The sequence below is a fragment of the Emiliania huxleyi genome (genome assembly GCF_000372725.1).
Source record: "Emiliania huxleyi CCMP1516 chromosome Unknown EMIHUscaffold_21, whole genome shotgun sequence".
Taxonomy (NCBI): domain Eukaryota; phylum Haptophyta; order Isochrysidales; family Noelaerhabdaceae; genus Emiliania; species Emiliania huxleyi.
The window spans coordinates 215,328-227,272 of NW_005200507.1; the positions used below are offsets into that span (position 1 = coordinate 215,328).

An 11,945-nucleotide genomic window follows, 5' to 3' on the forward strand; every position below is an offset into this window, starting at 1 on the left:
GAGGGGGGGGGGGGGGGGCGCACGAAGAGGTGGGCGATGTGCTGCGCGAGGACCTCGTCGACCCCCGCCTGCGAGAGAGATGGGAGAGATGGGGAGAGAAGGGGAGAGATGGGACCTCGACTACCCCCGCCTTGCGTGGAGTGGCTCACGGCGAGTCAGCACACACACACATGAATAGACCTCTCTGTCCCGTCCTGCCCTTGTCTAGCCTGCGTGAGAGTGAGTCAGCACACACACATGAATAGAGCTCTCTGTCCCGTCCTGCCCTCCCCCGCCTGCGTGAGAGTGCGGTACGCCTCCTCGTCCATCGGGACCTGAGTGCGCAAGGGGGTTGGAGATGGTCCAGGGAAGGGAGGGGATGATGGCACGCCTCCTCCCCCCCTCCCGCGCCTCGAGGTCGTTCCGCCCCAAATCCTTCAAGGCTGCGCGGGTCGACGAGTCCTGCCCGTCCTGCCCGATGACGGTGTTGCAGATGTACGTCGAGATTGTCTCGTACCGTGACTTGTGCAGCCGCTTGGTCCCGTGCCCCGCCATCGCCGCGTGCCCGCCGCCGCCCTCGCCGCCGCCCGCCGCCACGCCCCGCTCCGCCGGCGTGCGGTCGTCGACGGACTGGGCGATGATGTCCCAGCGGACGTCGGTGTCGAGCAGCACGCCTTTGGAACATGTCTCGGACATGTCATGGACGTGTCGTGGACATGTCCCAGCGGACGTCGGTGTCGAGCAGCACACCGCGCGCGATGGGCGTGGCCGCGGTGAGGGCGAGCATGATCGGCCCGAGCACGGCCAGCTGGTCGTAGAGGTGGCGCGACTCGGATAGGTCCCTCGCCTGTGGGGCCGGGGGGAGGGGGGGGGGGGCACGGGTGCCGTCTCTCTTCTAGGGAGGAACCTTCTCGGAAGGGCGCCCCTCGACTGGACAGGGGGCTTGCACGGCAGCAGCTGTGACTACTCATAGCTCTACAGGCGTCTCGCAGCTGTGACTGCGCGTCTAGCGGGGACGGGGCGCGGCCTGGAAGGTGACTTGCAGGCAGCAGCAGCCCATCCCAAAGGCCATCGCGTCCATGTACACCTCGTCCATCTCCAGCGCCTGGGCGCGGGGCGGCCTCGACGTGTCAGCGAGGTGCCGTGGCTCGCCGCGTGTGCGCCTCGCCCTCTTGCGGCGCCTCCTCCAGCGTCGCGGGCGGAGGGCAGCCCACAGGCCTGTTCACACCTCGAGGCGTGAAGCGTCTCTGCCACGGCGGCGTCTCGCGGCGGCGGCGCGCTCCTCGCAGCGTCGGGCGTCTTCTCGTCGCGGTAGCGCGGCACGCGAATGTCCACCTTTGAGCCGCGCCGCCGCTTGATGTTCTTGACGAGCGCCGCGAACCGCGGCGCCGGGTTGATGATCTCGTCGGGGACGAAGAGCGAGTCGGACAGGCCGGGCGTCGGGCGGGCGGGCGGGTCCGTGAAGGTGCCGACGCCCATGAGCGGGAAGCAGGGCAGCGTCGGGCAGATCTCGTCCTCGGCGAGGGCGGCGAGCAGCCGCGCGCGCCGCGTGCGCATGTTCTTCTCAACGAGCAGCAGGTCGGTCGCGTAACCGGAGTACGGCATGCCCGGCGTCCCCTCGACCATCCAGCTGCCCCACTCAGGCACCCAGTTGCACTGCTGCCCGACGGGCACGCTGCGCTCGCCCTCCTGCAGCCCAGCGAGGATCTCGGCCCCACGGAGCGACAGCTTGACCGTGCCGCGCTCGGCGTCGAGCTTGAAGATGGCGTACTCCACCTCGTCGCCCCAGAGCAGCCGGTCACCCTCGATATCCTTGATGCGATTGTAGAGGTGGATGAACTGGGCGATGCCGTGCTCCCGCACGTACCGGATCACCTCGAGAGACTCGTCCCACTCGAGCGGCGTCGCGTCGAGCAGGAAGCCTGAAACGGCGGGGCGGGCTCCATGTCTGCTGTGCCGCATGCTCCGAGCGCGTGTGGGGAGACCAACGCAGGGTGTGGGGGGCAGGAGGTGAGGGCGAAAGGATTCACCCATGTCTCGAGGGGGGTGCGCCGCCCGTGGTCCGCCGTCAAGCCAAGGGAGGCGAGTGTGAAGAAGGTGTTGTCCGCTTGCTGCTGCTGCTGCTGCTGCTGCTGCTGCTGCTGCTGCTGCTGCTGCTGCTGCTCGCTCGCTCGCTTCTCTCTCTCTCTCTCTGTCGCGCGCTCTCTCTCTCTCTCTTCTCTCTCACTCTTCTCTCTCTCTCTCTCTCTCTCTCTCTCTCTCTCTCTCTCTCTGTTTCTTCTGTGAGTGACACATCTCTCTCTCTTCTCTCTCTCTCTCTCTAAAGAAAGAAAGAAAGAAAACACTGCTGCACTTGGGGTGGGACGACGGGGGTAGACCGTGCTGTTGCTGTGAACAGCTGGGGCACGCGCCTTATCTGGCCCGGCCCCTTGGGGACTTGCGGCTCGGATGCGACCTCTAACCGCGGGTCGCAGACCGTGCTCTCGGTGTCCGATGACATGGCGCCTCTTCACGATCAGCACGCCAGTCTGTTCACACCTCTCTTCCGTTCACTTCACGGAGTGACAGGGGTTCGTTACCCAGTTTAAGAAAGGCTTCAAGAAAACACACACACAGAAAAACACCCTCATTTACGAACGACCGGAGCCAGCGCGCTTGTGGCTTCCACTCACAAGCACGCTTTTCCACGTCTCCGTCCCCGCTCTACCTAAGGCTTGCCGCTCGAACCAATGGCGGTGGGGACGGAGGTGTCGCCTCCGTCCCCGCCGTGGAGGCAGCGCCTCTCTCCCCGCTCGACCTATAGCGGTCGGCGGACTCGAGTTCGAGTGGGGACGGCGGCTCATATTGCTAAATATAAAATTCCCCCACCCGGGTGGGGGAACATAAAAATACCTCAGGGTGCTGTGCGGGTGTGAATGCAAGAGCGCTGCGCTGAGAACGAGCAGCTCACCCCCTCAGTGGCTAGTTGGTGTACGCGGCGCGTTCCTGCTGTACATCCTAGCCGCTGCACATGCTTGGCTCGTTCCTGGCCATCTTCATGCATGCATCTGCTGGTACGGTGACGCAACCTCCGTCTGCTCACCACCTCAATCACGTGGGTGGGCGTCGGCGAGTGGTCACCCGGCGCTACGACACGACGAATGCGCGCAGAGGGTGAAAGACAGCCGCTGTCAGTGGCTTCGTGAAAAGGTCGGCCACTTGTCCCTGCGTTCGGATGTGGGTGAGCCTAACGCGCTTCGTATCCTTCACTTGCTCGCGCAGGAAGGCGATCTGAGTCGCCACATGTCGCATGCGTTTCGAGGAGGTGTTGCCCTCGCTAAGGAGCACGGCCGCCCTATTGTCGCAGAAGAGCGGCATTGTGCATCCGAGGTCCGACTTATTGCCCTTGTAGTCGGGTAGGTCCTCGGCCATGAACTTGATGGTGTCCGAGACCGCGATGGCCGCTTGTGTGGCCTTGGTCGCAATGGCATACTCGCCTTCGGACGATGAGGTGGGCGTGGACTTAAGGCGTCCAGCGTGTGCAGTACCCAGTTTAAGAAAGGCTTCAAGAAAACACACACACAGAAAAACACCCTCATTTACGAACGACCGGAGCCAGCGCGCTTGTGGCTTCCACTCACAAGCACGCTTTTCCACGTCTCCGTCCCCGCTCTACCTAAGGCTTGCCGCTCGAACCAATGGCGGTGGGGACGGAGGTGTCGCCTCCGTCCCCGCCGTGGAGGCAGCGCCTCTCTCCCCGCTCGACCTATAGCGGTCGGCGGACTCGAGTTCGAGTGGGGACGGCGGCTCATATTGCTAAATATAAAATTCCCCCACCCGGGTGGGGGAACATAAAAATACCTCAGGGTGCTGTGCGGGTGTGAATGCAAGAGCGCTGCGCTGAGAACGAGCAGAAACAGACAACCCAAGGGAGGGATGGGAGGACGGCACGCCGCCACCACACAGGGATTTTTAAGGAGAGGTGTGTGGTGCGCTAGCCGTCCCCTCTTCGCTCGCCTGCTCACGAAATAAAAAATCAACCCGACAGGCTTGAGGAGGAGCCGTGCGGACAGTCTCAACCTTGCTAGCATTGTCGCTCTCGATGCTGAGCAAGCTCTGGGGCTGCAGGCCGCGTCGCGCGGGCCCGCACGACGAGATCCTGGCGCTACGGGCTGACAACGCCAAGCTTCGTGCGCTGCTGCAGAGCCTGACCGGCGCCGAGGGCCTCGCGTCAAACACGATCGACACGCCTCCCAGTCGCCAGTCCCTTGTTTCCGACCGGCGGGCGAGCACGACGGCGGCCTGCCCGGCGGCCACTCTCACCTTTCCCGAGACGAGCGCGCTTCCCCTTCCTCCGCTCATCACCGACGTGTGCAGCGGCTGCGATGGGCGCTCGGTTAACAACGTGTACGTGCTGGAGCAGCTGCACTCGCGCTCGGGCGCGGCGAACGGCGAGCGGGCGCGCAGCGCAGCGTGCCGGATCCGCGACCCCGACTACACGCTGCGCCACTTCCACGATGACGTCGCCGCCGCCTTCCCCGAGCTCGGGTGGTACATGGTCATCCGCGAGCACACCTCCTCAAACACCTTGCCGGAGACCGAGTACCGGAGGACGATCGGCGCGCTCTTCGCCGTGTACTGGCTCGCGCGGATCGGCATCGACGGCGAGCGCGGCTTCTGCTTCGGCGTGGACGCCGACTGGCGCCCCAACGGTCCGCCGCCCATCGCCTCGCCCCCGGCCGGCTCTCGGTTCGGGCTGCTGAGCGGCGAGCAGAAGCGGCTCGCCTTCTACGAGAGCACGCCGTGGGCGGAGCTGGAGCGGCTGATGGTGGACGCGGGGGTGCTGCGGCGCGGGGCCGACGGCGCCGTCGGCGTGAGCGCGGACCGGATGGCTGCGCTCCTCGTGCAGACAGCGATCCACGACATCATGAAGGCGCGCCGCCCCCCCCTCCCCCCCCCTCCCGCTCCCCCCCCCCCCCCCCTTCCCCCTTCCCGGACCAGACGTGCGAGCCCCGCACCGCAGGTGGACCTGATGCGCCCGTCGGTCAGCCCCGAGCACGCACCCTACCTCGGCTTCGGGGCCGGCGACACAATCTCCGACCACGACGTCGCACTCGGGCGCGCGACTCACCCCTCCCGCACCCTCCTATCCCTCCCGCACACTCCTACCCCGCACCTCCTCACCCCTCCCGCCTCCCTCCTGCCCTCCCGCCCCTCTCCCTCCTCTGACCCCGCCCCGCCTCTGACCCCGCCTCTCCCCTCCCTCCCCCTCTCCCTCTCCCTCTCCCTCCAGGTACGTCCTCGAGCACCACGGCCACCTCCTCCCCTCCTTCCAGCTCGTCACGCACCAGCTGCAGCGCGCCATCCGCTTCACGCAAGCAAAGATCCGGTTCAACAACGGCTGGCTCGTGCAGGCCGAGGCGCCGCCCGCCGCCGTCTTCTCCCACTTCAAGGCCTGCATCCGCTCCAACGCCATCAACTCGGCCGACATCGCCTTTTACTTTGCGCACTGGCTCACGGACCTAGCCGGGGCCGAGCCCACGCCGCTGCGCGGCTCGGAAAAGTTCTGCCTCCGCTTCCCGCACGGCGCGGGCCCGCCCTCCGCCCCCTCGCCCCCTCCGCCCCCTCCGCCCTCGCCCCCTCCGCCCTCGCCCCCTCGCCCCCTCCACCCCCTCCGCCCCCTCCGCCCCCTCCGCCCTCGCCCCCTCCGCCCCCTCCGCCCCCTCCGCCCCCTCCGCCCCCTCCGCCCTCGCCCCCTCCGCCCCCTCCGCCCCCTCGCCCCCTCGCCCCCTCGCCCCCTCGCCCCCTCGCCCCCTCGCCCCCTCGCCCGTGCGCGACGCTGTCCCTCCCTCCCTCCCCTCGCCCCCCACCCCCTCGCCTCGCCTCGTCCCAGGCGTCCTCGCCTCCTTCATCGAGTCCTTCCCCATCGTCGGCCAGCTCGCCCAGCAGAGCGAGACCGAGGTCTTCGAGGGGTACCTGAGGCAGCGCTGGAGGGACGCGCCGCGCGCGCTCGGCCCCGAGCCGCGCGGGCCGCACGCGGTCGCCCTCTGCCGCCTCATCGTGCAGGCGCAGCACGAGGCTGCGCAGAAGGGCGTCTTCGAGGCCTTTTGGCGGCTGCAGGAGGCGGACCGCGCGGTGAGAGACAGCCGAGAGAGAGCCGAGAGAGAGATAGCCGAGAGATAGCCGAGAGATAGCCGAGAGATGGCCGAGAGAGAGCCGAGAGATGGCCGAGAGATGGCCGAGAGATGGCCGAGAGATGGCCGAGAGATAGGAGCAAGAGGGGGGCCGCGCGGTGAGGGTTTGCCGCGCGCACCCCGCAGCCCCGCACCGTCCGCACGGTCCCTATCGCGTGCAGGTGCTCGAGCTCGAGATGGCGCAGACGGGGCTCCCGCAGCAGACCTACTCGCTCGCGCGCGGCTGCCCGAAGCTCGGCCCCGCCTTCCTCATCTACTACTCGCCCGCGCTGCTGCAGACGCTCGGCGCAGAGCACGGCGAGGTGGCGCTGCGCATCCTGGCGGAGATCTACCGCCAGGCGCGCGCCATCTGGCCCGACGACGGCGGAAGCGGCTCGGGCTGCAGCACGGTCACTTTGCGGATCGATGTCCTCAAGGACAGGACGGTGGAGGCGATCCAGCAGGTCTACACGTACGGCGAGGGCTGGTTCCTGACCAAGCTCAACGACCAGGAGGGCGTCATCGAGAAGCGATCGCTCGGGGAGGGCGACGCGTCGCGCCACGGGTACGCGAGCGTCCATCGGAGATTACTGGAGCTCTGGCGCACATTCAGGGACGAGTGAGGAGTGAGGGGAGAGGTGCGGCAGCGATTCGTGGGGGGGGCGCTTACCATGGTGGAGAGTGTGTGTACAACTTGTCACTCAGAGATCCAAGCACTTTCTCCCTTGAGCCTTGTAGCGACTTACACTTTTTTATATGTGCTACTCGTCTCCTCCGACGTTGTCGGATATACTTTTGTGCCGCGACTACCGTCTCTCCCGGGGTTCCTACCGCGCGCTACGGCTTTAAGTAAGGTGTATGCTGTATCGGTGCGGAGGGTCGGCTGTGATATGTCTCGGGCGGACTCGTCCCCACGCGCGGGACCCGGCACGCGCCACCGCCTGCCGCGGGCTACACCCAGCACCTAGCGGCCGGCTCTCCGTCCTCCCCCGGGGACCTCGCCCGCGGGCTCGTGCAGCGAGCGGTTCGTGTTGACTTGGAGCACTTGGAGTGCAGTCGGCCACCTCACATCCAGGGCCGGGGAGCTGAGAAGCGCACCCAGCGGGCCGGATGATCGGGATCGGGTTGCGGGCAAGAGAGCCCTAGCCCTGGGGGGTGCGCGTTCGCAGGGAAAGGGCCGTAAAGTAAACACGGGTCTCCGAGAGGGCTCCGTGTACCGGGTTTCCCCTTAACTGCAGAACGCCCCCTACTCGGAGCTAGTGGACACGGACACTACGACACCCCCCGTCACGTACACACGCGACTGCCTAACGTGCACTTTTGCCCGGCTGCGCGGCGGTTCCCCGGCGCGGGGGGCCTCGCCCCCCCACCCATCAGGGTGAATCTTCGGCCTGGTTCGGTCTCTTGCTCGCTTTTCGGGCGTCGCCCCACTGCCTCTGCAGTCGTTTTTGATGTCTCTTCTTCGGAGGCGGCCCCTCCGCCCCACCTCCGTCGGCTAGCCCCATTGGCCCCGAGGGAGCCGACAGCCCGGGTGGGGCCACCCTGGGCGAGGGCGGCGGCATTGTGTCGAGTAGAGTGCTCTTCAACAACAACAACAACACACGGCAGAGAGAGGATTTCCGCATGGGAAGGGCAGGGGAGAGCAAGAAACGACGAGCGAGGCCGGCAGCACTGCGGGGCCACCCTGCCAACCAGCCCCCGAACCGTCCCGCAGCTCACAGACCAGCCAGCAGACCGCCAGGAGCAGCACAACCGCCTCCCCGCGCCCCCCCTCCTCCTCCCTTCCCCTCTACCTAAGAAAAGAATTAGATATTCTTACCTTCTTGCCCCCTCCGAGACTGGAGACAGTCACCACAGATACTATACGTCTGTGGGAGTGCCCCCCGCCCCCGCTTGCCTTGCCCTGCCTGCGCAGGATAGCGTGCCCCGATAGCGGCGACACATAGCGAGGGACACTGCGCAAGGAGGGGGTGCGTCGACTTTTTTTTGTCCTCTCGGGGGAATGTTCTCTCGGCGCCCATGGCCTTCTGAGGTTTCGTACTAATGACGTCCTTCTTGGCACTTCGGGCGTCGGTGTGTGCGTATCTGTGGTGTCTAATTCCCCCGGTATGCTTATAGGTTTCGAACGGCGACCTCTCTCTCACTCAGCGATTTCATGCTGGATACCTTTCCGCAAGCGGAAGGTCGCCAGTTCGAAACCTGCTTTGACCCTTATATTTTTTCTCACCTGAGCGGGCTCAATTTTTGCTCTAGGTGCCTCCTACGATTCGATCCAGCGTTCTCAGGCAGTCGCCTGGTGCGTTGTTCGTTTTCGTCACGGGAGCTCCCCTCTACCTAAGAGCACTCGCCACGCGATGCGGTCGCGCCCCATATTTCCCCTGTCGGCGCGAGATACGTATGGGCCTATCGGTCTGGCCGTACCTTGAGCCCCTATCCAGACTGGAGTCTGCACACTTAGGGACCCGCTGCCGTGCGGCCGATGAACATTGTGCCAGAGCCCCACGCCTGCCAACGCCGTTGTGACGGCGCGACACAGGTGGAGGGGCTTGCCCTGCGTTGCCATGGACTGGGTTGGACAGACTGATCCTACGATTCTTTCCCTGTGTTAGTGCCAGTGCGCGCCAGTCCCGTGCCCAGTGTAAAAGAAAGAAAGAAAGAAAACAGACAACCCAAGGGAGGGATGGGACGCGGCCACCACACAGGGATTTTAAGGAGAGGAGTGTGGTGCTAGCCGTCGCCCACCCTCGGGCGTCTACCACTTCCTATCTCTCTTCGCAGTTTCTCACCAATTCTCGCAGCGACCTTCATGCCACCTCTCGTTCTTCTGGTAGATGAACTCGCACAGCGGGATGGCCGGGATAGAGACGGCGATGGCCAACATGACAAACAGGTTCAGACACGCCGCAAACTCCGCCTCCGTCTTGACATAGGCAATGGTAGCCTTGGTGCCGCCTCCCTTTCCGGTCACGGTGGTGACGTCTGCGCGATCGCAGCTCTCACCCCGACTGATGAACGTGGAGACATTCGCCCAGAGCAGCGACATGGAACCGGTGACGCTCGTCCCCTCTGGTCCACTGAGGCCGTCAGACTCGGTCGCTGAAGTGACATATTTGAAGCCCCCTTTCAGGTAGTCCGTCCACTTTTCTTTCTCCCTCTCGAGCAGCGCCTTTGCGGCGTCGTCCCCCGCCGTGTCGATCGCCTGGTCAATCTCTTCGATCACTTGCTGGATCTGTGTCGCCGCGTCAATCTGGGAGATTCTCCCAGTTTGCATTGCCGCCGTCACCTCGGATGGTTTTGTGGTCCGCTTGATCTCGAAAGTCGTGCCCTTCTCGGGTTGGCGGTGCAGGGCTACAAAGCGCTGCAGCATTCCCCCTCCCAGGACCCGCAGGAACCGTGGTCGGAGCAGGTTCGCGATGGTCATGGTGCTCACCGCCGCCGTGCCGAGGAGCACTTTCGCGTTGTTAGCCACGACAGTGGCGGCGGGGCAAGTATGGGAGGTGTCGTAGTCGCACGACGCGAGGTTGCCGCCGCACGTCGGGCACACAGCATCTGCTGCTGCAACCAGGAACGTGAGGAAGAACAAGAGGCTCCCGATAAATGCCCGGCGCGATTGGCCCACATACCGTGGGATGAGCAGGGACAGGTAGTCGCTGCCCCTGGTGGTCGAGGGTCGCGACCCCCCCTTCTTGTCGCCCGTGGTGTGGTGCTCACCCCCACCTGTCAGCAACAGAACGTAGGCCGTGGTCACAATGAGCGCGGGCAGGACGAACTCGAGAATCGCCCTGGGGTACTTGGAGGGGCTGGTGGCGGTGAGAGCTGCGCTCATGACGCAGCCGGAGGCCCCGCCAACCGTAATGGGTAGGCTGAGTTGGTCTGACTCCATGGTGAGGTTGTTGCCAACTAGCCCCGGAAAGCCTTGCATCAACACGAGGCAAAGGGCACCGACTGCGGGCCACGAGGCAAAGCCTCGGCCCCACGAAGGCCAGCCCATGTCCCAGACCATAGCTCCCGCGTTCCCGTCGGGCTCCAAAGCAGGCATAGCACAAGCCGCCGCCAGGCGCGCTTGCGAAACACCGACGGCAAACGTAAATTCGTAGGCGCCCGACGGAATTAATCCCGATTAGGCGCCCGCGACACACTGAATACCCCGGGCGGGCCTCCGCTCCGGGGCTGCTCTATCTCCATTGTCTGCACGCAACCATGGTTATGCCCTTCACACCCCCAGCCCTCGTGTCACCGTTGTCCAACACCTTTTGGGTGTCACACTGCACAGCTCTTCACAACGAACCTCTCTATCTCTGCGGCGCTGACACACGCGAGTGAGTGACTCCTCCCTTGACGCCTGCGTGGACCTGAACGCGGCGCGCGATCTACCCTTCATGTCCCCAGCGGGTGCGCTAGTAGCCGACGGCGAGGCGGCCTGCGAGGGCAGCGAGAAGGCGGCGAGGAGCCTGCTCGCCGCGCCGTGCGCGGCTTGCAACACCGTCAACGAGGTGGCCATCCCTGTGGATGGGGGGCGCTCGTTCACCGTCAAATGCTACTCGTGCGCCGCGCTCAACCGCCTGACGGTCGACACCGGCGGCGGTCCCATCGTGGCTGCGCGCACGCCGAGCGACTGGCGCGACAGTGGCGGCGACGGCGATTCGGCTAGCGCCAGGCAGCAGCAGGCGGCGCAGCCGCGGGGCTCCGCGTCTGAGCTGCTGGCGGCAGGGCTAGCGAGTGTGCCGCTGAAGAAGCGGGCAAAGTCTGCGCTGGCCCTCTCCCTCGCTGCCGGCTCGGAGGCTGCCGCCAAGCGAAAGGGCGGGCAGTCGGCCGCACCAGCAGACCGGCAGGCGCCTCCTCCCGCCCCGGCGCCGGCACCTCCACCGCCACAGCCGGCCCGGACGTCGTCGGCGAGCAAGAAGGTGGTTGTGCGGACGGGGCACGACGTGGTCGCGCTCTTCCATGACGGCTACTTTTACGGCGGCACCGTCGACGACGCGAAGATGAGCGACTCGGCCGGCGGCCCGGCGGGCGGTAGCGGGAGAGGCGAGGGCGCGCCTCGGTGCATTGGTCGGGGGAGGGGCGGCTCCGCGTCACGCCCTCGGCGCCGTTCCCTAGGCGCCTCCTTCCTCGTGGGGTGGGACGACGGTGCTCGCCTCTCGTGCGGGAGTCGGGCGGCGCACCCCTCGCCCTCAGAGCCTTGCACGCGCTTGCTGCAGGCGACGACCCCTCGTGGGTGGAAGCGCACAACGTGGCGCTCGTCTCGCGCGTGCCTCCGCTCTGCGAGATGGCGAGCGGCACGCGGGTGAGGCCTCACGCCCACGCCCACGCCGTTTTGCCCGCCGCGTCACGGGGCGGGGCAGCACGGCTCTTGCCGGTGACCGCTCCTGTGGTGACCCCTCGTGTGCTCGTGCCTTCCGCGCAGGTGCTCGCCCTGTGGCAGGGCTCGGTCACTGTGGAGGTGCGGCGGGAGGGGGGCGGGCGGAGGGAAAGGAGTGGCGGTGCGGAGATCGGCCTCCCCCTCCCGCCCCCCCTCCTCCTTGCGCCCCTGTGCAGGACAACGACTCGGAGGAGGAGGTCTGGTTCGCGGCCGAGGTGGTCGGAGAAGGGCGCGGCGCGGAGGAGCTCTCGCTGCGCTGGATCGATGGAGGCGCGCCAGCAGAGGGCGGACCCCTCGCCCCGCCCCTCCGGCGCGAGCACCCTCGGAGGTTGTGCTGTCAGGCGAGCTCTTCGAGGCGCCGCCCGAGGCGATCCGCACCTTCGTCTCCTCCATCGCCGCGCCGCTCGAGCTGCGCACGCGCTCGGGGAAGAGCGAGCGGGGCGAGGGCGGCG

The 11,945-nt window shown here is 66.3% G+C and overlaps 3 protein-coding genes across 3 annotated transcripts in view; 2 read left to right on the top strand and 1 right to left on the bottom strand.

Moving 5' to 3' along the window:
- Window positions 1–1,941, bottom strand: part of GSH4_1 (gamma-glutamylcysteine synthetase) — a gene marked incomplete at its 5' end in the record, with an annotated part of 3,549 nt that extends 1,608 nt beyond the window's left edge. Inside the window, 6 exons of the mRNA XM_005780728.1 lie at window positions 18–68; window positions 276–314; window positions 391–653; window positions 730–826; window positions 1,019–1,100; window positions 1,208–1,941. Coding sequence (XP_005780785.1) covers window positions 18–68; window positions 276–314; window positions 391–653; window positions 730–826; window positions 1,019–1,100; window positions 1,208–1,941 — 1,266 coding nt within the window. The remainder of the gene's footprint in view (window positions 1–17; window positions 69–275; window positions 315–390; window positions 654–729; window positions 827–1,018; window positions 1,101–1,207) is intronic.
- A 3,311-nt stretch (window positions 1,942–5,252) lies between these two features.
- On the top strand, window positions 5,253–6,754 carry EMIHUDRAFT_353396 (hypothetical protein; the record flags this gene model as incomplete). Its single annotated transcript, XM_005780729.1, has 4 exons — window positions 5,253–5,787; window positions 5,852–5,853; window positions 5,896–6,093; window positions 6,314–6,754. Coding segments are annotated over 4 exons (1,176 nt in total), but the record flags the coding sequence as incomplete, so codon positions are not given.
- A 3,681-nt stretch (window positions 6,755–10,435) lies between these two features.
- Window positions 10,436–11,261, top strand: EMIHUDRAFT_353397 (hypothetical protein; the record flags this gene model as incomplete). Its single annotated transcript, XM_005780730.1, has 2 exons — window positions 10,436–11,159; window positions 11,232–11,261. A coding segment is annotated over exon 1 (569 nt), but the record flags the coding sequence as incomplete, so codon positions are not given.
- Window positions 11,262–11,945: the final 684 nt, after the last annotated feature.